Below are 25,467 nucleotides of genomic sequence, written 5' to 3' on the forward strand. Positions count from 1 at the left end.
TTTTGTAGTGCCAAAGTCTTTTTATGCTGACAGTACACTTCAGTGTTTCTTATAGAGTACTGAATATTTTTCTGTCAGTTATTTCATGTGCGTGCTTTATATATATAAAAACACAACTTGCTTTTAGGCTAGAAGAAACATTGATAAGATTGTTTTTCTGGTGCCTTAATTGTCCAGGACATCACTATATAAGATGAAAACAATATATTACATAAATTAATAGCCGGAATTTAAAATGTAAATTTTTATTATTACTGAAAATAAAATATTATGGCGATTAAAGTCTTTGTACATTATTTTATAATACAAACATATAAGAGAACAGTTAAGTAATAAACCTCAAAAGAGAACAACCAAAAATAAAATGACAACATTTAAAAAAAATTAAGCTAAAAGTGCTATTTTTCCAAGGTAGATCGATTGGCAGGTATACAATCCATATTTTGTATTTTATTTAGGTCCCCAGGAGGTATTAAAATGTAATTTTACCTACCTTTTCTCCCTTGCAGTGTCTGTCTCCTTGGCTGAGATCATCAAGGTCGATGATCTCAGCCAATCCAATGCTTTCCTACAGCTGCACCAATCAGATTGTCTCTCTGAGACCTTCTGAAAGCAAGTGTAGCGTTTTAATCCTTTTAACTTATTGGAAGTGCCTCTAGAACGGCAGTGTTTTCAACGGCAGGGTTAAAACAGAGAGACCTATAGAGGTACCTATAGTGTCCCTTTCAGCAAAGTTTTACATAGTCCATAGTTATGATATTTTTATGTATAAACATAATTACAAGGTTTTTAATTGATATGTTTATTAACTTAGGTGTGTAAAAGTAAGTGCAAGATAATGCATCTTGTACGTAAAAACCCAAGGGCAGACTATAGAATATTTGATACCCTACTAACCTCAACATCTGAGGAAAGGGATTTAGGAGTAATAATTTCAGATTACTTAAAGGTACACTATAGTCACCTGAACAACTTTAGCTTAATGAAGCAGTTTTGGTGTATAGAACATGCCCCTGCAGCCTCACTGCTCAATCCTCTGCCATTTAGGAGTTAAATCCCTTTGTTTATGAACCCTAGTCACACCTCCCCGCATGTGGCTTGCACAGCCTTCCATAAACACTTCCTGTAAAGAGAGCCCTATTTAGGCTTTCTTAATTGCAAGTTCTGTTTAATTTATATTTTCTTATCCCCTGCTATGTTAATAGCTTGCTAGACCCTGCAAGAGCCTCCTGTATGTGATTAAAGTTCAAATTAGAGATTGAGATACAATTATTTAAGGTAAATTACATCTGTTTGAAAGAGAAACCAGTTTTTTTTTTATGCAGGCTCTGTCAATCATAGCCAGGGGAGGTGTGGCTAGGGCTGCATAAACAGAAACAAAGTGATTTAACTCCTAAATGACAGTGAATTGAGCAGAGAAATTGCAGGGGAATGATCTATACACTAAAACTGCTTTATTTAGCTAAAGTAATTTAGGTGACTATAGTGTTCCTTTAAAGGTAGGCAGACAATGTAATAGAGCAGCAGGAAATGCTAGCAGAATGCTTGGTTGTATAGGGAGAGGTATTAGCAGTAGAAAAAGGAAGTGCTCATGCCATTGTACAGAACACTGGTGAGACCTCACTTGGAGTACAGTACACAGTACTGGAGACCGTATCTTCAGAAGGATATTGATACCTTAGAGAGAGTTCAAAGAAGGGCTACTAAACTGGTTCATGGATTGCAGGATAAAACTTACCAGGAAAGGTTAAAGGATCTTAACATGTATAGCTTGGAGGAAAGACGAGACAGGGGGGATATGATAGAAACATTTAAATACATAAAGGGAATCAACACAGTAAAGGAGGAGACTATATTTAAAAAAAGAAAAACTACCACAACAAGAGGACATAGTCTTAAATTAGAGGGACAAAGGTTTAAAAATAATATCAGGAAGAATTACTTTACTGAGAGGGTAGTGGATGCATGGAATAGCCTTCCAGCTGAAGTGGTAGAGGTTAATACGGTGAGGGAGTTTAGGCATGCGTGGGATAGGCATAAGGCTATCCTAGACTTAAGATAAGGCCAGGGACTAATTAAAAGTATTTCGAAAATTGGGCAGAATAGATGGGCCGAATGGTTATTATCTGCCGTCACATTCTGTGTTTTTTTTGTGTTATTTTGCTAATTTTATAATGAAATGTGAATATGCACTTTTGTGACAATGATTTATTTAGAGCAGCCACCTGTGATAATTAATATGGATTTTTAGTAGTTTTCAAAAAACAAAAAAAAAAAATATGAAATGATTTTGATAGACTTCCAGATAATTTCCCTGGAGTTCTTTGGGATGAACTGACCTAATTTCTTTTTCTTTTCTTTTTTTTTATATTTTTCTTGTAGTTTTAAGTGATTCTCTTCTTGGTGTCAGCAAGGCAGACATAACTGATAAAGAGAGCGCTCAAGGCTGCAACCCAGACGTTTTGATACTCATCAATCTCAGACTGTGCGAGACAGATGTATCCTGGTGCTAAATTAAGATGTAAGGTGCCTGTGATTCACAGTGCCATATCTCTCTGTAAAATAAAATGATTTGAAAATATCAAAATGCTATTTCCATGGGCAGATCATGCTTTCAAATCCTCTGCCGCAAGATATGATACAATACAAACCTTTGCGCGATGTGGTTTGACATTGTGAAAAATGAGTCCATCTATCCAAAGGCAGCCACAGGACTTACAAGTTATATGCAGACCCTCCCATTACACGTATAATGGGTTAAGAAGAGTAAGACAGACATCAGTAATGACAGACATCAGTAATGGGAGAAAGAGAGAATTATCCGTGGAATGTGGCAAAAGCTGTCAAGGAGTGTGATCTCCACATATCTTGGGTAGCGTGGTACATATAAGAGTTTTCATGAAAAAAAATATTGTTTTGGATGATTCTGGATTCTACATATTTCAAAAAGAATGTATTCTGCTGACCTGAGGACAGATTAGGAATAAATACAGACTTTTGGCTGGCCAGGAAGAATGAATAAGTGTTGCAAACCTTCATCTAAAATCTGCATTTGGTCCAATATTACTGAATATGATGATTTCAGACTGAAAATGTTTGTATTTATATCCTACTGGATGCAAACATACATTGGAATCTTTAGTGTCATTAAATATCTTTATGTTCCACATTGTATCTCCCTCGACCATTGTTAGTCAGATAATTAACTCACAATAGATGGCTTCTACATGAGCCAAAAAGAGAACTCACACACAATGGTGAAATTAAGTTGTTGCTGTATGTGAATTGTGTTGCATCAAATAATCATGAGTGTGACGGAACGCCGTCACCGAGTGCCATATCCCCATTTGCCCGCTGTCTATTTTTATGGGGGGAGATGTGATGGGTGGCCTGATTTGTTTGGCGCAGGTTACAAGCTTGAGGCGCCATTTTTTGGACTGTTTTACATGTGCCTGTATATGCAGCTGTGGGTCAACAAAGGGGGGAGGGAGGGGGCAGCAGCTTTGTAAAGTATACATCATAAAATCATACACACATTCTACACAATTGCCTAGCATTATCGTCCCTGCTGCTTAAAGGTTGGGTTAGGGAGCCTGACTACAGGTCTGACATGCCAGAACTCAAAGCTCTCACAGCAAACTTTGATACGTTTATCACCAGTTTTACCACCAACTAGCAAGATGATCATCAAGCATCACACAGTAATTAGTAAGTAATGCTTCTTAAATAGTAATGCTTCTTAAATATAGTAATGCTTCTTAAATATAGGCATCAAAACAAATTTAGCTTAATGAAGCAGATTGGGTATATAGAACATGCCCATGTAGTCTCACTGTTCATATCTCTGTCATTTAGGAGTTAAATAACTTTTGGTTCTGTTTATGATATCCTTGACACACACCCACTGGCTGTAAGTGACACAGCCTGCATGAACATAATGGTTTCATTTTTAATCAGATGTTAATTTACTTTAAATGTTTTTATCTCCTGGTCTGTAATTGAACTTTAATTAAACCCACAGCGCTCTTGTGTGATCTAGAAGGCTATTAACCGATCAGGAGACAAGAAGTTCCAAATTAAACAGAATGTGCAATAAAGAAAGTTTAAAATCAGATCTCTCTTTACAGGAAGTGTTTCGGAAGGCTGTGCCAGTCACACGCATGGAGGTGGGACTGGGGCTGTATAAACAAAATGATTTAACTCCTAAATGGCAGAGAATTAAGACGTTAAAACTGCCAGGGATCTATGCAACAAAATTGCTTTATTAAGATACAATTGTTTTAGTGTTTATAGTGTCCTTTTTATAGGTGTCCTCATTAAGACAAGGAGAACAGAGAGGACGATCCTAGCAGGCATTAAAACTATGGAAAAAGTGAAAATTGTTAGGAATTCAAAGTTAATTCCAAAGTTTAGTCAAAAAATAGCCAAACTGAAAGCACTGCTGATTTGAGGAAGTTTACCAATTTATCTATTTTGGCCTTGAATTGCAAACTCATGCTGTTAACACTTTGAATTCCTAAAAATTCTTACTTTAATAAATAACCATGTGTAGTCACCATAACTGCGAACATAAGATGGACACTTTATGGTTCTTGAATTGTTATGTTTTATGTTTTAGTCACCCTGTACTTATATAGGTTCAGGGTGTGTATAATGTAACTGTTTAGTGTTAAATGTTTTGTGTGCTCTCCTGTCCTGCTGATGTTTGCAATCAACTAGGTAGATTTGACTGTGGAGCCTGTACAGCGCCATCTGTTGGTTGTGATGATCTTGAAACAGCTATATGCACTACATCAGGGGTGTATTTGCCCCGAGGCAAACAAGGCATTTGCCTTGGCGGCACTTTCTGGGGGGCGGCAAAAAAGCCGCCCCCCCAATTGCGCTGGCAAATGCCTTACCAGCCTCTTATCCTGGGCCACCTCAGGGCCCCCAGGCTGGCAGCGGCGGAGCTTTCCGGGTGGGCGTCGAGGGAGCACTAATCCGCAGTGATAACGGAACCGGAATATAACTACGTGGCGCGCGAGGGAGCTGAACAGGAGGATCAGTGCTCCCTCGCCGACTGAAGTCACCGGCCGGCCACCCGCCCTGCAGCCCCACTGGACCCCAGGGAAAGTGTTAATCAACCCCAGCATTCCCAAAGGTAGGAAGGCTGGGGGGATTGAATTTAAAAAAGAATGTGTGTGTGTGTGTGTGTGTGTCTGTTAGTGAGTGTGTGTGTGTGTCTGTTAGTGAGTGTGTCTGTTAGAGAGTGTGTTACTATGTATGTGTCTGTTAGTGTGTATGCATGTCTGTTAGTGAGAGTGTATGCGTGTCTGTTAGTGAATGTGTGTGTCTGCTAGTGACTGTATGTGTCTGTTAGTGAGTGTGTATGTCTGTTAGCTAGTGTTTGTGTGTCTGACACTGGGTGTATATGTGTCTGTCAGTGAGTGTGTATGTGTATTTAGAAGGCGGGGGTGCCTAGGGCAGCACAAAACCAGGATACACTACTGCACTACATGCCTCCTATTCAGGTAGATTTGCATATTATGATTTCTGCAAGCAGGGGAGATATTTCATATTAGTTAATGTCTTCCCCACCCCTTTATAAATATGTTATTGTGTTATTATGAGTTCCTGCATGTTTCCCCATATGATTTGGTTATTTGTATTAAATTGAGCTTGTCACTGTAAGTTTATGGGCTAGGTCCGAGTAAAAATAAAGCTGAGGGTGTTAGGTCCTGTTAGAACTGTGTGTCCTTGTTTATTTGTTCAGGGATTCTAATAACAGAGTTGTCATACCGGTTGGCTGACAAGTAAAAGAGAGCAAGGTCTGAGAGCAAAAAGCGGCTTTCTGAAGGCAGTAGCTAATCACTGAACAGGAAGAGGTGTAGATAGAAGAAAGCTGCAGCCTGGTCAGGTGGAAGGGTTCCTGAGAGACCCCAGTCAAACTTCGACTGGGGACGAAGTATTCCAGGATCCCTAAGAGTGGCTAGAAAGTGGACTGGGTGGAGGTACTCACGGGAGTCCCTGAGTATGGGAGTTTCTGGCATAAACATAGCACTCAACCCCTGTAAGATAGTGGGGAATAAGTCAAAGACCACTCTTAGGTGAAGGCTATTAATGGAATGGAGATTTTTTCATATTAAAGCACAACAATCTTACTTGTTATTAGATGGTCTTATTACTCCCAGCACAGGAGTATCAAGCTATCTTTCCTCCAGTTTTACATGTTTTCCCGCCCACTAAATTTATGCTCAATTGCTTTACTGGATATAAATTCATATTTCTGTGAAAGTATTTCTTATTTTCTTGACACTGTGTTTTTCTAATGGTTGAAAAATCTGAACAGCTTGCAGAGTGACATTAGAAAAACAACATTTCAGAAATCAAGTTGAAATATAACATAGAAAATAAATCTAAATTATAATTCTACAGTTATAATTCCAGCAATTTCAGTACAATCTGCTTTTACTAATACTTTAGGAGGGATGATAATGAAAAATAAGACATGGAGAAGAGAAATGGTATGTTGGAAATGTTGAAAACCAGTATACATTATGATAGTGTCCCAGTTCATAATTACATAATAAAATTATTTTAACTAAAATGTACAAAGCCAATAAAAGTCTCATCAACTGGATATGGTGTGTCCCTTTTCTTCTTCTAATGCCTCTGCATCATGAATATAAAGACATTTTTGTTATTTTCGAATGTGTTATATCTAAGTAACAATTTGGGGGGTTTTAGATTATAACTAAACGTATGTTTTAATCAGTGTGTGATTTATATAACATATAGTGTGTGATTAAACTGCTAATGTACAAGCATTAGATTCCCCATTCTCCATATAGATCCAGTTTTATCCCCCCGTTGTATAGAGCAACTACTTATAGAATAAATGCGGGGGGAGAGGGGGCGTAGTTATCCTCCACTCTCTTCCACTGGACCCAAAAGGTTAAGCACGGTGTGTTTAGAACGGCCATTAATTAATTTATATTACTTGTCTTTCAAGGGAAGTAAGAAATGAAGGAAAAGGGGATAGCAAATTAGGTCTATTTATCTAGCAGTGAGTTGCGGGGAGTTGACATATGACTTGTGAACTTATTATTCTAATGAACGTTTGATTTTTTTGTTCTCAAATTCTTTGTTTGTGTTTTGTTTAGTTTTTTTGTTTTTTTCAATTCTTACACAACAGAGACATAACATACAAACTACAAAGTAACAACATGCATTGTAAAAAAAAACTCACAATAGAACAAATATAACAGCTAGGGTTACACAATAGATTTATTTTCAACTTTGTCCGTGGGAACTATTTGCAATTTTGTAAATATACTATCAGTACAATTCAAAGTGAATTAAAGTGAATTTAAAATTTGAAGCCAAAGTAGCCGAACTCGAAGCATTGCTAAACTAGAGAATGTTTCTGCTTGGGCTATTTTGACCTCAGACTTGAAATTCACTTTGAATTCTCACTTTAGTGAGTAACCAGGTATGTAGACATATATATGAATATATCAAATCCAGAGAGGCATGTACTGGCAGACACATAGAACAACCCTCAGAAAAATAAGAGTAATTAAAGTTCATTTACATTTTAAGCATTAATGACCTTTATGTTTGAATATACAACAAGGAAAATGCACCCACTTCTTTCTGTATAAAAGATCTCTGTATATTGCTGCATTAACAAATCCCGGTCTGTATTTGCTACACCGTACACAAATATTTTAGAATGTACTGTTTCTTATACAGTTTATGCTGCTCTACCCCATAGATGGGTAAAATTCAACCCCAACCTTTAAACCGTCTTCCAATAGAATCATGCCTTAGATGGGCAAGACATGACAAGATTGTACAATGAACGTTCAAATATATGTCAGACTGATATATGAATACTGCAAATCTGGGCAGCGCATATTAATTTTTTTTGACCTGCATGCAAATATTTTCTTCCAAGGGCAATTTAACTCACACAGGTATTTTAATTAGGCTTGATTCTCCACTGACACTTTAAGGCTGTAATCCTGCTTGACAAAACCAGGCATTAGATCTAATTAAGACTAAGCACTAAGTCATACAACCCTTTCTGCATTAGGACACTGCACCAGAGATGCTACAGGATTAATATTTAAAGTTATTCAGATATTCAGATAGATTGACTGCCCATTCAACGGTTAGGGACAAGGCTCAAAGAGATTGTTAGGCAGCGAGAGGGTTGATATTCTGTGTGGCAGGTCAGTTTAGAAGCTGGGACAGCTGGGGAAAACAGTTGTCATTTCCACCTGTTTTACTGGATACAAATCTCTCCTTCATTTGTACGGGCAACGCATGAAAAGTATATAAGCATAGGATTACATAGAGTGCTGTTCAAGGATACCAATAAAAAGTAAAATTATATAAATGAGCTTGATGTATGTATTATTTTATGAGCCTTGCATATTTTATTGATTTATGTACTTACTTATTTATTGTGTAGGTCAATAGAAAAGACTCCGAAAGCTGCATCAACACAACGTTAATGCAAGTGATATGTTTTGACCTTCTAAATATACTGTATTTTGCGCGTGCTCAAATCTTTGTCAGTTATGACAAAAAAAAGTTTTGCAAAATTCTGTGCATTAAGTCTGCCTCCTTGGCCATGCCTTGCTAAGCCTCAATCGCAATAAGTCTGGCTCCTTGGCCATGCCTTGCTTAGCCTCAATCGCAATAATTCTGCCTCCTTGGCCATGCTTTGCTTAGCCTCAATCGCAATAAGTCTGGCTCCTTGGCCATGCCTTGCTAAGCCTCAATCGCAATAAGTCTGCCTCCTTGGCCATGCCTTGCTTAGCCTCCTTCGCAATAAATCTGCTTCCTCTGCCATGCTTTGCTTAGCCTCCTTCGCAATAAGTCTGGCTCCTTGGCCATGCTTTGCTTAGCCTCATTCGCAATAAATCTGCCTCTTCGGCCATGATTTGCTTAGCCTCAACAGCAATAAGTCTGACTCGTTGGCTTTGCCTTGCTAAGCCTCCTTCACATTAAGTCTGCCTCCTTGGCCATGCCTTGCTTAGCCTCCTTTGCAATAAGTCTTGCTCCTTGGCCATGGCCTTCTGCCAGAAAAATGACTTCCTTCTCAGAATATTATTTATTTATAAAATATTTTACCAGGAAGGATACATTGAGATTTCTCTCATTTTCAAATATGTCCTGGGCCCACAAATATTGCATTGTTACACTAGTGTACAATATAATATTAAAAAAAAAAGAATAATAATACAATATATATATATATATATATATACATATACATACACACATATAAATTTAACACCTAATAGGTAATAAATATATTTAACCATGACAGGAGCATTCTGTATTGAGGTATGTTGCCATAAATCTCTTAAAAGATTTTATATTGAATGAAGATTTGACAGTGTCCGTGAGGTTATTCCATAATTGCGGTGCTCTGTAGGAGAGTGAGGATCGAGCCACTTTATTTTTGTATTGCGGTATGCTAAATATTGTGTTGGTACCGGATCGGAGGTTATAGGAGGTGGGAACAGCTGGGGAGATATATGTACACAGCTCACTTACTGACTGCACTGAGTGATCTGGCAGCCAAACTCCATGATTTAAAAGGAAAGGACTCACAGTTGGAAACATAGTAAGTAATATATGACTACCTACTTGTCTGTTGTTTCTCTGACTACCTGCAGTTTGGTTGTGGATTACATAAGTGAGCAGAGAAAAGCTTTCTTATTGATTAAACACTGAACCTCAAGGATTGTTAAATAAACACTCCAAGCACCGTAACCATTACAAAGTGATGTAGAGGTAATGGTGCAGATGTGTCGAGGCACCGTTGCAGAGTAATTTGTCAAACAATTTTAGAATTGGTTTTATTGGTCTTGAATCATCTTGTCTGCTTCCCACCAGTGGGCTTACCCCCACTGGGTAATGTAGCTGTGTGTTGCCATGGATACACGCTGCAATGTTTTGCTACAGTAGAAGTAGAATAAGTTATCCCTCACGGCATCCGGGCGACCATGTACCCTCCTCCATCCCTTGATCTCCCCTGTTAGCCTCGGCCCATGGCCATTGCAGTCCACCAAGCATTTGCCCAGTTTGAGCCTACATGGAACACATACTAGCAGACAATCCTAGAGTTACAAAATGTACAACAACAATATCTTTATAAAGATCTTTTAAATACTCTTTGTCTGTAAATCGGCCATTATACATATTGTCCATTCAGAGCCATAATTCTGCTCCGAACACTTCCGCAGTGTTTGGGGTGCAATGTTTGACCCGATTTGCTCTGTTCTTTACTGCCTTATGAACATAATTAAACAATTTTATTCAATCCACAGCCAAGCTAAAGGCAGTAAAAGACAAACAAAAAAAGCAATAAGTATATCATGTGTACTGTGCCCTCTAATGCAGACTGCTTTGCTTATAGTTGCTCAATTCAATTAGTGCTATCAGTGGATGGGCTGTATATATACACTGATAAAATGTACGGTACTTCTGAAAGTGGGGCATGGCTAGAAAGGCAGGCTTATGAAGCAAAACTCATAAAAATGCCTCTACTTAAAATACTGTATATACGTAACACTGATTAAAAGTTTTACTTAAAATAGTGCATATACGTAAAACTGATTGAAAGTTTTCTTTCCCAATGAGTATATTTGATCTCATTTTATTAAAAAAAACAAAAGAACATGAAATAATTTCACAATAGATAAACACAGAATTTTTTATAGAAAATATTGAATTTACATCTTACAATTCTAACATAGTCACTACCCGTAATTCAATGTTCCATATTTTTTTGCTCTAGATGTTACAAGCTTTCCTTGAATTTTTGATTGCAAACAAACATTCTGCCTGTCTGACTGTGTCACTTGTAAGTTTATTCGGCATTATTAAACAGTATTTCCTTGTTGCCAAACATGCAGCAAAGTATTCAGGATAACATCAAGGGAGTACGCTGTCAGAAAGCCTAGATTTTCTGTATATTGAAAAGGGTTTTTTGAAACTATATTGGTGAACGAAGGAATTCTACAAGTCAATTGCTCTTTGGTGTGTCTATATTATCCTGCACTTTTTCAATGAGTGTCAAAAATAGATTAAAAAAAAATAGATGTTTAGTCATATTTATTTTGTAAACAATATCCCTGAATAGCAGACATACCTTTATAAGAAATGTGCAGAAAAATGCGTACAATGTGTCCTCGTTGTATTTTGTGAGAAAACACTACTATGTGATTGGATGGCAGCTAAAGGGAAACTGTCAAGCCTTACCTGGCCCTCTGCTCCCCTGCCACCATCTCCTTACTGAGGTGGATGTTACACGTCTGAATACTCACCTTTGGTCTGCCCGTGCTCCTCCTTAGGTTTTCTTTGATTTGCCCTGCTTAGGGACACTTCTACAAGAAGGTCAAACCTCCTCCATGACACCAACCTCTGGCCTCATTTCCAGAGTCTCAATGGAATGACATCACGTCACTCCATTCCTATACTCCCTATCAAGCACTAGCAACATCAGGGCCGGTGCAAGGATTTTTGGGTTCACAGGAGAAGACGATTTTGGCACCCCCCACCCACCCAAAAGCATCTTCACCTGTGAACCCCAAAATCCCAGTTTTAGTTTCTTATCCCCTTTTTTAAATGTCTTACCCTCTTTAGTGTAGCTTACACCTCCCTTGTGTATCTCCTTCTCTCCCAGCCCCTTTGTGTTTTTTACTCTTATCAGTTTCTTTGTGTGTTTCTCTTTTACCATCAGCCCGTCTATCTCCCCCCAGCCCCTCTGTGTCTCTTTTTCCTCTTCTCCAGCCCCTCTGTGTCTCTTTCACCCAGCCCCTTTGTATTTCCACACCCAGGCCCTTCTGTGTCACTTTTATCCCCAGCCCCTCTGTGTACACTGTCACCCCCAGGCCCATCTGTGTGACTGTCTCCCCCTTATGTCCCTCTGTGTGTCTTTCCCCCACTCAGGCCCCCCGGTGTGCCACTCTCTCCTCCATGTCCGCTAGTGTTCCTCTTCTCCCCCCTTACCTGTCTTAGTGCCCCACCATTCCCCGTAATGTTCCACTCCCTTCTCTTTTAGTGGTCGCCCCATACCTCAGTGTTCCCTTTTCCTTCCTTCCCCTGTACCTTAGTGCCCCCCCTTAATGTTACTCTCTTGCCCCCTAGTGTTCCTCTCCGTTCCCTCTTTTTTACTGTTCTTTCCCCCTCCCCATAGTGTTCTTTGCCTCATCCCATAGTGTTCTTTCCCCCTCCACATAGTGTTCTTTCCCCCTCCCTTGTAGAGCTCTTTCCCCCTTGCCTGTCCCATAGTGTTCTTCCCCATCCCATAGTGTTCTTCCCCCCGTCCTATAGTGTTCTTTCCCCCCACCCCATAGTGTTCTCCCCCCCTCCCCTGTCCCATAGTGTTCTCCCCCCTCCCCTGTCCCATAGTGTTCTCCGCCCTCCCCTGTCCCATAGAGTTCTTCCACCCCCCTCCCCTGTCTCATAGTTTTATTCCACCCCGGCCCCATAGTGTTCATTACCACCCCCTCCCCTGTCCCATAGTGTTCCTTACCACCCCCTCTCCTGTCAAATAGTGTTCCTTACCATCCCCCCTCCCCTGTCCCATAGTGTTACTTACCACCTCTCCTCTCCTGCGTCCATAGTGTTCTTTCCCCCTCCCCTGTCCCATAGTGTTCTCGCCCCTCCCCTGTCCCATAGTGTTCTTTCACACCCCCCATCCCATAGTGTTCCTTACCACCCCCTCCCCTGTTGCATAGTGTTCTTCCACCCCTCCCCATAGTGTTCTTCCACCCCTGTCCCATAGTGTTCTTTTACCCCCTCCCCTCTCCCATAGTGTTCTTTTCCCCCTTCCCTGTCCCATAGTGTTCCTTACCACCCCCCTCACCTGTCCTATAGTGTTCCTTACCACCCCATCACATAGTGTTCCTTACCACCCCCCCTCCCGTATCACATAGTGTTCCTTACCATCCCCCCTCCCCCATAGTGTTCTTCTCCCCTTCCCCTGTCCTATAGTGTTCTTTTCCCCCCTCCCCTGTCCCATAGTGTTCTTCCCCCCCCCCCTCCCCTATCCCATAGGGTTCTTTTTCTAACCTCCCCTGTCCTATAGTGTTCTTTTTCCCCCTCCCCTGTCCTATAGTGTTCTTTTCACCCCTCCCTTGTCCCATAGTGTTCTTCCCCCCCATCCCCTGTCCTATAGTGTTCTTTTCCCTCTTCCCCTGTCCCATAGTGTTCTTTTCCCCCCTTCCCTGTCCCATAGTGTTCTCCCCCCCCTCCCCTGTCCTATAGGGTTCTTTTTCCATCCTCCCCTGTCCCATAGTGTTCTTTTCCCCCCTCCCCTGTCCCATAGTGTTCTTTCCCCCCCTCCTCTGTCTCTGGATTTGTGTTTTACATTGCAAGGTTAAGAGGACCGAGCCACGGCACCCAGACCATTTTGTGGAGACTTCATTGTGAATATCGCTTGGATAGAGCACCAGGTCACCCTGGAATTGTACCAGCGCTGTAACCCTTCACCTCACCCCCAAAAGAGCATAATCACTGTGACTGTGGGCTTGGTCCCAGAGACCCTTTTTGTCTGCTGAATTTATTTTATTAAGTTATTATTTATTATGTTTTTTTTTACTTTTTTATTGTTGAGTTATTGTTTAAATATAAAACTGAAGGGAAGGTAATAGGGTTATAACAGCTATTGTGCAATGACTGGGTGTCAGGCAGGTAAACCAATTATGGAGACCTAATCTAATTATCTCTTAGACACCAAGAAGTCGGGGAGTGACTTGTATTGTTTTGTTTGATCACCCACTGTTGTGATTATTACTATACATAAGTGTGATGTGGTTCAATAAATTAGTTCTACTCCCAGCATTAAGACTTATCTAATGTATGGGAGGGGTAAGGCTATACCGATACTATAATTAGTGAAGCTACTCTGGAAAGCTATAAACACTGAGGGAAAGGGAACCTCTGGCATTGATACTCTGGTGATCCACCACAATAACGCCACATCTGCACCATAAATACCTGCAGTCTCTGCACCTCTGCACCTTACGTCTAACTATGTATAACCCTGTCTTTTTGGCTTTGTAAGAACATTTACGTGTTTTTAGAAGTTGGAGAACCATGTTGCATTCCCTTGAGTGTATGATCATCTGCTACATTATAGTAATGATCATCTCTAGACGTTTACCTTCTGAAGAAAGTCTGACATCTTCCCTAAATGCCGTAAGCATACTACTTGTATTCTAGTAGAATCATGTTTATAAAGCTCTGTCTCACTGGTACTTAAAACCTGTCATATTGAAATATATAACTCATAACTCCACAGGATCAAGCTTACATAACATATGCTTTAATAAATATCACAGTACCCGACTATCCAAGGGTAGACCTCCATAATTGCAGTTTGCTCAATTCAAATGACTACATTTTGATAATAAATGATATCTCATAATTTGCAATATACTCTTTATCTTGCTAAACACCCAAAATGATCCTGGTATATTTTGATTATCTCCTGTATGACATATTTGGAAGACGTTTTAGAAGTACTAGATCCATCACAGAGTTTATCAAGTTTCAAAAAGACCTTTATTAACTGTATAAATTTTGAATGCACGCAGATGTGCACTAATGTATTTGGCAACTTGGCAGAACTGACGTTTGGCATTCACTTGGAGTTTTTAACTTTTTAAACCTTTTATGTGTCCTTCTAATCCCTGTGTACCTTTTCCTCTTTGTGTATGTCTTAACACTCCCTTTATCTCTTTTTGTGTATTTTTGCCCCCACCCCATTATATGTGTCTGTATCCCACCACACCCCTTGGATATCTCTTTATGCCCCCTAACCTTATATGTCATCATATACCAAATAATAACCCCAATTTTAGTGAGATAACTGTAGGTGGCCGGCTTGCTAACCTACCCAAGCTTTCAGTAAACCTATGTTGGAGTGGCTAGAGAGACAGAGCATTTTGCGATGTCCTATACCTGCCCTGACAAAACATAATACTGCTGCTCAAAGTTTCACTGGTAGCCTTGGCAGAAGAACCTGATGTAATCCATGTGACATTGTGCTGAGAGAATGCACAACATCTATAACCCCAACTATCACCCATGGTTGACTGCACTCCCACTCCCCCCATTTAGTGAGCAACATGTAAGTTACAGAAGACATTGCACAATTCTTACTTTTTTTCCTTGTTGCGTTACTCCCATCACCACACACTTTTTAAAGAATAAAAACATTACTTTTTACTGGAGTGTGCAAAGTTGTCTTTGGGTTTTTGAGACTATATTTTTTAGTTTCCCACAAATCTGAAATAATCTTAAACTATAAGAATGGCAAAATGTAGGTATCATTTCCACCTTTAACATTTGTAGATAGATCAGTATGTGCAGTTCGTAATTCCAGCATAGAATGTTTACGAAGTATATTATTTTTATCCTGCTTTTAATAAGCTATGAGATAATTCTAAAAATAAATATGTAACTGTATAAAACTGAGCACATTTTTTTTTTTTACCAGAAATGCTGTTCTTAATTTACAATAATATATAAAATGGTTCACTTTATATTTAGCTTTTACTGCTATTTTAATTAAAATGTGTTTTGTTAGAAATTGACTTTTAGTGGACTGTAGCAAGCAATTGCCATAACGTTATACTTGCTATCGGAGTTCATGCTATTGAGAAGACTGCAAAGTATATTGGATTGCTAACTGTGTCCCGTTATTAAGTCCTAAAACCCTTAGCCATATACTTGTCTAATTAGCTCTCAATTCATGTTGAATATGCTTAAAGAAAAGTTAACACCTAGCAAATGTTTTAGTCTTTTTAATAGAAGTATTTTTTTGAAAGCCTGTGTCACATATCAAAGAGGTTTCCCAGTGTAGAAGATTGTACCAACTGCTTAGTGAATCTTGTACATCGAGGTATATTCAATAAAAGCAGGACACCTGCACAGGCAACATGAAATTTAGCACTTTATAATTATTCACTAACCAAGACTCACCAAATGAATCCAGTAACTGAAACCATTCTGAATGAATGGCAACTTAATTTAAACCCGAGGTTAACTGGGTTAAGGATGATAGCCCACCGTTTTTTTGTGTGCTATTTCTAAAGAGCTGTAAAGTTAAATTTCCCTTGACGTGAGTGTGGTCAACTTGGAAGACCGACGAGCAATGGTTTTCCATGCATGTGAGACAAGCCAATGACAATACACTGAATATTTTGAATTACTCATTATGAATTACCTTTGTGGAGATAAATTATTATATGGACATATCATGCATATAAGACTTATCATATATATACTTCCTTAAGTATCTATCCATTCTTCTCACAAGCAAACATTCTTCCGGTTAGTGCTTACATTAAAAATTATGAGGACCCTCGACATTGGGTGTAAGTGGAGTATTTTTCAGGGAGGGAAAAGAATGGTCAAACATATTTTTAAGAGGTGAATGTGAATCTGATATTTATGTATCCCCTCATTCATATTTGTTTGCTAGGAGCTAGTGAGAAAATCAACAGTGAGAGCATTTTGGATCTATTTTGGGTGAAGAACCAGTAGATTGGACACCCTATTGTTCAGATAATTTAATTGGAGAAAGGTAGGTAAGGATATCAGCGCATTAAGCAACCCCTAGTCTATTGAAGACTAGTAAAATGAGCACACCCTGGTTGGTAGATTTTTATTGGTGGTGGGTGAGAAGACAATTCGAATAAGCACTCTCTAGTCCATATACATTCTTTGAGGCCTAGTAGGAAGACCATTGGATTGAGTGTCTTCCAGTCTGTAGTTGTTTACTGGGGTGGGTAGTTAGACCAGTGAATTCAGTAACCGCAGTCTATAGACTTTTAATGTAGGGAAAATGTGCAGACAGATGAAAATAGGACTCTCTGCTCAATATACCTCAACTGAGGTTAGTAATAGATTAGATAGGTCCATTGTATACAGTTTCATTATTACCCCATTTTAAAATGTGCTTTATTATCCTCATACTGAAAATTGTATTTACCATCTACCTGCACTACAAATTAGCTCTGACTCACCAACTAATTTCAGTTAATAGTCTGTCTAATTTCATATATATATATATATACACACACAAAATGTTCGATTAGTCACAATTGAACCGAATCAAACAGTTTTGTGTTTTTTTATTATGATAAATATTTGACTCATAATTTTTATTTAGCAAATCCAATTTCACATAGCCTAAGCCTACCAGTTTCCATTCACTTTTAAATGAATCTCCTTGGATTATATCAGCCATGATAGACGGTGCTAAAGTACAGCGTGGGCCAGAAGCACACAGCCAAGAATCCTACCCACAGACATCTGTTCCAGTATATTAGGACTCCTGAGTGGGAGCTTCTGCTCATCTAACTGTTTTAATGTAAAAGAGAGGCAATATTTGAGCAGCAGCCCAGATTGAAAAAATAATGTCTTCTATGTAATACATCTAGATAAGTGATGGTCAACCTTTGCATCACGCTACTATAGATTGCATGATTGGCAAATGTTACATGGCTGGCAAAATGGTCCTGGAATGCAATCATTTAAATTTCACATGTTCATCAGTGTAACTTCTATTAAACCAGTCCAGGCATTTGTTGAGCTCAGACATGCCCGGAAGGCATTAAAGATGTTTCGGAGCACTGGAGAGGTGTATTGTCATTTGTGCATGTTTAATACCTGGCTTGTGAACATGATCAAGGATGGTTCTCAAATTATAGTTCTTCCAAGAGACAGTGTACTGAATAGCAATGGAGCACCACTGTTCCTAATCACATGTCTATGTCTTGGCTGCCTTGTCATGTTACCATGTAACATAATATTTGAGTCAGCGTTCTGTTTCCAGGAACAGAAGAGTCTCTTCGTATTGTAAGGAACTTGCCCCACACTCATGGAGGTGCGATTAATGTGCCCCCTTCGTAGCATTTCCCACTGAACAATGGTATTACTTCTGCCTATGCACCCTGCCATTTTATATCTAAGTCCTAACGCTGAAAACAGAGCAGGGGATAAATAAAAGTATGGCTAGGTCTTCACATTTATATGTATATATTTACCCCATTGAAGCCTGCCTCTGCTCTGAATGGCAGAATATTTCTTTCCTCCTTGTCATTTTACATCAAATGATTCTTTGTTGCGGATTCCAACAGATCAGGGAGTCAAAAATACAAAAACAGTACAGGATGCTTCACACACACATATGGGCAGAAAACAGAGGAAGTGGGACACATCCAGAATGTGCTGCTGCTATAAAGATCAAAATGTATTCAAATTTAACATTAAGTGGCCAGTTCATACTCCAAAATACAGTCTTGCAAGGTTACTTAGAATCACCTATCTTTGCAAATAAATATGGGGATACTCACACCATATGGCCCAACACTGCTTCAATGTACCCCAATATCAGTGGGTCCTTCATTAATGTTAACATGAGAAACAATCTTACTGCATAAACTAATTTAAAAAAGCTCTCCTTAAATACATGTATTCCTGTGATCCATTTTAATGGAGCACCTGGAGTGGGGTGGGGCTACTTAACCCTAAAGGAATCTGTTTAGGACTCCAAACATACACAAAAAAAAATGAATTTGGGGTACACCCGAGACATGCATTTTGATATGTAGAATTTTATGAATAGTGAGCTACTATTTGGCTTAGTGCGACACCTGACCGCTCTGAGCCAATCAGTGGTGCCCCAGCTTCTCGCCACTCTGCACTTCCTAAAACAGCATTGGAGAAACTGGATGCCATTGGGGACAGGGAGATCCAACACTGGAGAGCAACCTTTACGGTTAAACCGCCCCCTTCAGGTAAGAAGATACCAGGGACCTCTGAGCACCATAACAACGTAATTTTGTTAAATTTGTTATGATGCCCGTAGAGCTCCTTTAAATCTTACAAAGTTACTTAAAATCACCTATTCTGCCATATTCCCATAATTAATAATACATCAGATTCACCAATATTGGGATACTTTGAAGCAGTGATCGGCCTAAACAAGAGATGGACATATGGTATGGCAAATAATTGCTAAGCTGTTTAATGTAAAGTGTAATATACAAAGAAAGGTGAACAGCGCTAGCGGTATACACAGATGTATATATATTTACATACGTAATTGGAGATATTCCTCGATGGTATAACTTAAAAGAGAAGAACAGAATGCAATAATAGTGCAATATGTATTGTTGATATAGTGGATGGTAAAAAATTTTTTAAAATTCTCACTCACACTTTTAAGAGCTTTATAAGCTCAATGTCAAGAGCCTGGACGGAATAATCCCCGTCTATGGATTTCTTGGTGTGCAATCTTCTAGATGAACTTTGTAGGTGTGAGGTTTCCGTGGTATATGGAAAGAGAGAGTACAAAAGACCAATGGTACAGATAGTAGGTGTATATGCAGTGCAAACAAAAAGAGAACCTACTTACATAGACTAGAGCAATGGACCTGCTCTAGTTTAAACAGCTTCAGGTGGAACAATCCCCACCTAAGGATGTACAGTCAAGATAAAATTTTAAAAGTCCGTGGTTCTTCCTCACTTAACGCGTTTCGCCTTGGCTTTTTCAAAAGTGCGTATAAAATCTGTGTATACCGCTAGCGCTGTTCACCTTTCTTTGTATATTTGTCTTGTTATGCACAAGGTTGAGGGAACACCTTGTTGGTGAACTGCAGCTTTATTTACAGACAGAGAGCACTTATTTTTGTAATTTTTATCTTAATGTAAAGTGTGCACAAAATGTAAAACTGAAATGAGGCACTCAGAGGATTAAAGATTTGTCTTCAAACGTGTAAAGAGAACAAAATATATGTGTGTGTGTGCACATGCATGTGTTTGGTTGTTGTAAACTATAGAAAATAAACTTTTTGTTAAGCACATAATGTCACAAAACCATAATTGCACAACAGGCAAAATGTATGTGATTGGGGCTAGATAAGTATTGAGATATTTGTAATTAAAATACAACTCCCATCAAACTCAGCCATTTGTCAATTGCAGGTTTCCTTAATAACGACCTGCACTGTTTATGCCCTATACAAATCTATAGTTATGTATAGCACGGATCAATGTATATCAGTAAAACACAGCCACAGAACAGAACATGCTTAAATTAGTTTAACAGTATTTAACATCATTACAGAACTGCTTGCATTTAGAACTATCAGAAAAACAACACCAGACAAATCAACCATGAATTAAATCAATATAATCTAAGCCTTCCAAATCCCGGTTTATAGCAAATTGCAGATTCTAAAAATGACATAATCCGTTCCTAAACATACACAGATAGTCATCATCAATAGATCTAAATTTAAAGGACCAAGCAGGAGAACATATAGTTAGCAAGGGCATGTCTTAGGGTTGTGTGACCTGGGAACCAGGCGGAGGAATTACTGTACCATGTTGATATATCACTGGTGGTGGGACGCTGAGTTGTGGGATGTACAGCCAGGGCCGCCACCAGAAATTTTGGGGCCCCTAACTCAGCTCAGGGTCTGGGCCCCCTGGGGCCCGCCTCCAAATACCGCCCACTGGGTCTGCCTCCAAATACCGCCCACAGGAATACACACACAGACACAAACACACACACTGATAGAAAAGGACACAGATACATACTAACAGACACACATACTGAAACAGACATACACGCATACAGGCATACATACTGACACACACATACTGAGACATACACACAGGCATACATAGTGACAGACAGACACATACTAACATACATACAGACACACATGCATGAGGACATAAAGACACATACATACATACAGACACCGACATACATACCTACACACACACATACACACATACATTCATATATACAGACATACTGACAGACATACAGACAGTGACATCCATACACACATACATTCATAATGGCATAAAGACATACACAGACATACATTCATAATGGCATACAGACATACATACATACATACATTCAGACTGACATACATGCACATATACAGACATACTGACAGACATACATGTATACAGACATCCTTACACACATACACACATCCATACACACATACACACAGACATACGTTCATAATGATATGCAGGCATACATTCATACTGACATACAGACATACATATATACATATATAATGACATACAGACATACATATATACATACATAGACATACATACAGACAGACATACATGCATACAGACATACATACATCCATAGACATACATGGATGCATACAGACATACATACATACAGACATACACATACATACAGACAGACATACATACATAGACATACATGCATGCATACAGTCAGACAGACAGACACACAGACATACATACATACAGACATACAAACAGACATGCATGCATCCAGACAGACATACATACATAGACATACATACATGCATAGACATACATGCATACAGACATACAGACAGACATACATACACATACATACATACAGACATTCAGACATACAGACATACATACATACATATACAGACAGACATACAGACATACATACACATACATACAGACATACAGACATGCATACATACACACACACACACACAGCTCATTTTCAAGCCACCCTCCTGTCTCTTACCTTTTCTTTGCAGGAGTGTGGCTAGGGATGATGGGAGTAGTCGGCTGGCTCTCTCTCTTCACCGGCGCGCGCGCTCCTCCCACGCTGAGTGAGTTGTGAGAAAGTGACCACTTCCTCCCAGCAGCACTTGTGGCTGCGTTTTTTTTTTTTTAAAGTGGCCCGGTCGCGCTATACGACGGCCACAGCGCTGACCGGGCCCCTGAAAATATAGGGCCCATCGGCTGGCCCTAAGTGTGTGGGCCACCCAATGGGCCCCACACGGTGGGCCCCCCAGACGGTGGGCCCGGGCCGCCAGGCCCGTGACAACCATTATGGTTATCACCCCCTGATGGCGGCCCTGTGTACAGCTGGCACATTGTGATAGCCAACTCATCCCAGCTCAAGGTAGAAGCCGTGATTATTAGGTGGCAAACAGGCACAATCAATGTGCTCAGGCTCTTGTTACTTGTGAGTGGGAAAGGTGTGTGCACTGAGCTGTAGCACACATCTCTCGCTTCTCTAGTGTGTGCCTGACAGAGCGCAGAAGTTAGGTATAAATTGCAAGGTACCTTAACTTTGTGCATGTCAGAATTCTGGCACACATTGAGAAGAGTCACTGGACCATCAAGAATTATACAAAGTTGACTCTGGGGGATTGAAAAGGGTAGGAGGATGTACTATTTGGAAGATAAATTATGGGTGATTAAACCTGGTGGTATCTTTCAGAAATAGGGAAGAGAAAGGTGGGGGACTAAAATGAAAAAAGGGTAAAGAAAAAAAGTTTCAATTGGGGTATTTTTGTAATGGGCAGCTTTATGTCATATGTGTCTTTCACAACTATTGATATTAAAATATAGTGATGTTGAATGATGGGCAAATGAAAACTAGGATGCGTCACACATAAGTTTCACATGGGAAACCTGAAGGCCTAAGGCTGACCCTGATGATCAGTGCCTTAAAGGGTCATTGAACTGTTCTGGATGCGGTGTCCCTGTCCCCCTTAGTACTGCAATGTAAATCATTGCAGTTTTAGAGAAACTGCAATGATTAAATTGCAGGTCAATCAGACAGCCACTAGAGGCACTTACTGCTGACTAGGCGTCACCTAACTAATGCTGGATGTTCTCACACTCTGCATAAGGTCATCCAGCGTCAGTAAAATGCTCACAGGAAAGCATTTCAAGCAATGCTTTCTTATGGGGAGGGCCTAATGAGTTTGCAGTGCTCACCGCGCATGCGCTATAGCTCCCCTGACTCCCCTGACATCGGAGGAGCAGAAGTGTCAACCCACCATCGAGGGTCATCGTGTTGGAATCGAGTGAGTTCAAAAAGGGATTTTTAACCCTTACAGTGTCGGGGAACCATGAGGGGGTGGGGTGCCAGAGGAAACTATAGTTTGAGAAATGCAGCTTTTTGTCCCTTACACTATAGAGACCCCTAAATTATCCTAATTGCATTACCCCACCTGTGCACCTGTGTCTTCACATCAGTTGTTCTTTGGGAAAGGCTTGGATATTGATTTTTTAAGAAATAATATCTATAACCATCTGATAGATACACTGTAATATTATAGAGTCTACTGTGTTAATTATCAATATATTGATACTCCATTTCATTACACAACACGTGTTCATTATCAATGTATAGATACTCAGTATCATACATTCCAACATGTTTATTATCAGTGTATAAATTATTATGACCAGTATACAGTGCAGCAAGTTCACTATCAATTTATAAATACTCAAGAACATTGTAAAGTGCAGCTTGTGCATTATCAATGTATTGTTACTGAGTATTATTATACAGTGCCACGTGTTCATTACAAGTGTATACATACCCAGCATTATTATATAGTTATTATATACGGTAGTTATGTGTGTTCATTATCAGTGTATCAATACTCATCATCATTACACAGTGCAGCGTGTTCATTATCAATGTATAGATACTCAGGATTATTATACAGTCTGTTCAGTCATCATCAGTGTATAGATACAAAAAAACAAATCCTGCGCTCAAACTCCCATCACTCCTGGGCGGCAGCAATGACCCTAGTACACATCAGCCCCAATACCCAATTTTCTTTAGTTTTTATCAGTGTATAGGTACTCAGGACCACCATATAGTGCAGAGTGTTCATTATCAAGGTAGAGATACACTGTATCATTATACCATGCTGTATATTCAGTATCAGTGTATAGATACTCAGGACCACCATATAGTGCAGAGTGTTCTTTATCAAGGTATATATACACAATATTATTACACAATGCTCGTTATCAATCTTGAGATACTTTGCATTATTATACAGTGCTCAGTGTTAGTTTTCAGAGAAGGGATAGAAAGATTTATGGTGATACTCAGCACCGGCAGGTATGGCAGCATGTTAATTACATGCTTCATTATGCATGCATAGATTACAAACACACATCTGAAGATCAGGTGGATGTGAGCCTGGTGTCGTGTACATATAACCCGCACACATATGTCATACTCTTATAAAGACATAAGACATGCTCTCTACACAATATAAAAAAAATATACACGTACTGAATTGAGTGGAATACTTTATAACCTAATAACTCTGTACATAAGAACATGAGTAAGAGAGAGATACACATGCACTCTACCCATATATAGGATACAAAGTCTAAGTCTCATTCGCAGTCACAGTGCTAAGTGACCTAGCTATAGGCAGATGGTGGATATATCAGGCTTTAAAACTGGCCATTAAAAAGTCAGTTTGTACTCACACAGTAAACACACAGTACTCAAACAAACACACGCAGATCAACAATTCACACACATCCGTAAAGCACTGACTGTCTCCTGTGTATGGACATCTTTCACATAAGGGATGCTAAACAAATCCACATGCCTTTTCCTTTCGACTCGTTACATACAGTAAATCAATCAATAACACTTGTTTTGAGAGCTGAGATCCATGTGTACACCAAATGGAATACAGCTACGGAATACGTTGGCGTTATATAGTTTATAAAAACAGGCACACATTTTATAACACGTACTCACACAGTATAATGCTATAATCTATTGTGCACCTATAGCTTTGCATCAGTATCAATAGTCATTACACAGTCATACTTAACATTCATGCACTGCTTTGTATATATATATATATATACCGGTATATATATATATATATATATATATATATATATATATATATATATATATATACATTATTATACACAGAATTGAATATGTAAAACATTGTTAGGCAATGTGCAGACACACACCTCCCTGTCCATCCTCTCCCTGGTCAGGCTCTTTTGTCATTGTCAGCAGCCTCTCTCCCCCTCCTCCTCCCACAGGCCAGCATCAGGACCAGTGTGCATAAACAGCCATAGAACATGCAGACAGAGAGCTTGTGCTTACCTGAGCCGGCCTGGCCTGTAACATAAGAAGCAGGAAGATCATGCTGAAAAGGTGCATGCTGAGGGGTACATGGGGGATTTTGGCACCTCTACACAGACCCCCAGGGCTGATCCTACCCTCATCTACTGACTCCCTCCACATCCGCCTCTTTCCTGCTCCCTCCCGCCCTCCTGTCTCCGATTTTTTTGTCTCTTCCTCTCTCCCTCCCTCCCTTTTATTCTATCTCTCCACCCTTTATTCCTCAGTATATTTCTCCCTCCCTGCTTTCCTTTCTTCTGTTTCGTCCTTCTTCTCCCTTTCTCTATGCTCCCCCTTATTCTCTCTCTCCGTCTGTGTCTGTGTTATTTTCTGTGTTATCTTCCTTGATTTCCTTCCTATTCCTCTTCTCCCACTGTCTTTACAAGCTTCCCATCTCTTTATTTTTGTCTTGCTCTGCCTTCCCCCCACCTCCTCCTACTTTCCCTATATTTCTAATTGCTGGCTTTTTTCTT

At 39.5% G+C, this 25,467-nt stretch overlaps 1 protein-coding gene across 1 annotated transcript in view; it reads right to left on the minus strand.

The window, feature by feature from the left end:
- OLFM2 (olfactomedin 2) overlaps nucleotides 1-25,130 on the minus strand; it is a 290,888-nt gene extending 265,758 nt beyond the window's left edge. Inside the window, exon 1 of the mRNA XM_063449181.1 lies at nucleotides 24,977-25,130. Coding sequence (XP_063305251.1) covers nucleotides 24,977-25,117 — 141 coding nt within the window. The 5' untranslated portion in view covers nucleotides 25,118-25,130. The remainder of the gene's footprint in view (nucleotides 1-24,976) is intronic.
- Between the last annotated feature and the right edge of the window lie 337 nt (nucleotides 25,131-25,467).

Source organism: Pelobates fuscus, chromosome 3 (genome assembly GCF_036172605.1).
Source record: "Pelobates fuscus isolate aPelFus1 chromosome 3, aPelFus1.pri, whole genome shotgun sequence".
Taxonomy (NCBI): Eukaryota; Metazoa; Chordata; class Amphibia; order Anura; family Pelobatidae; genus Pelobates; species Pelobates fuscus.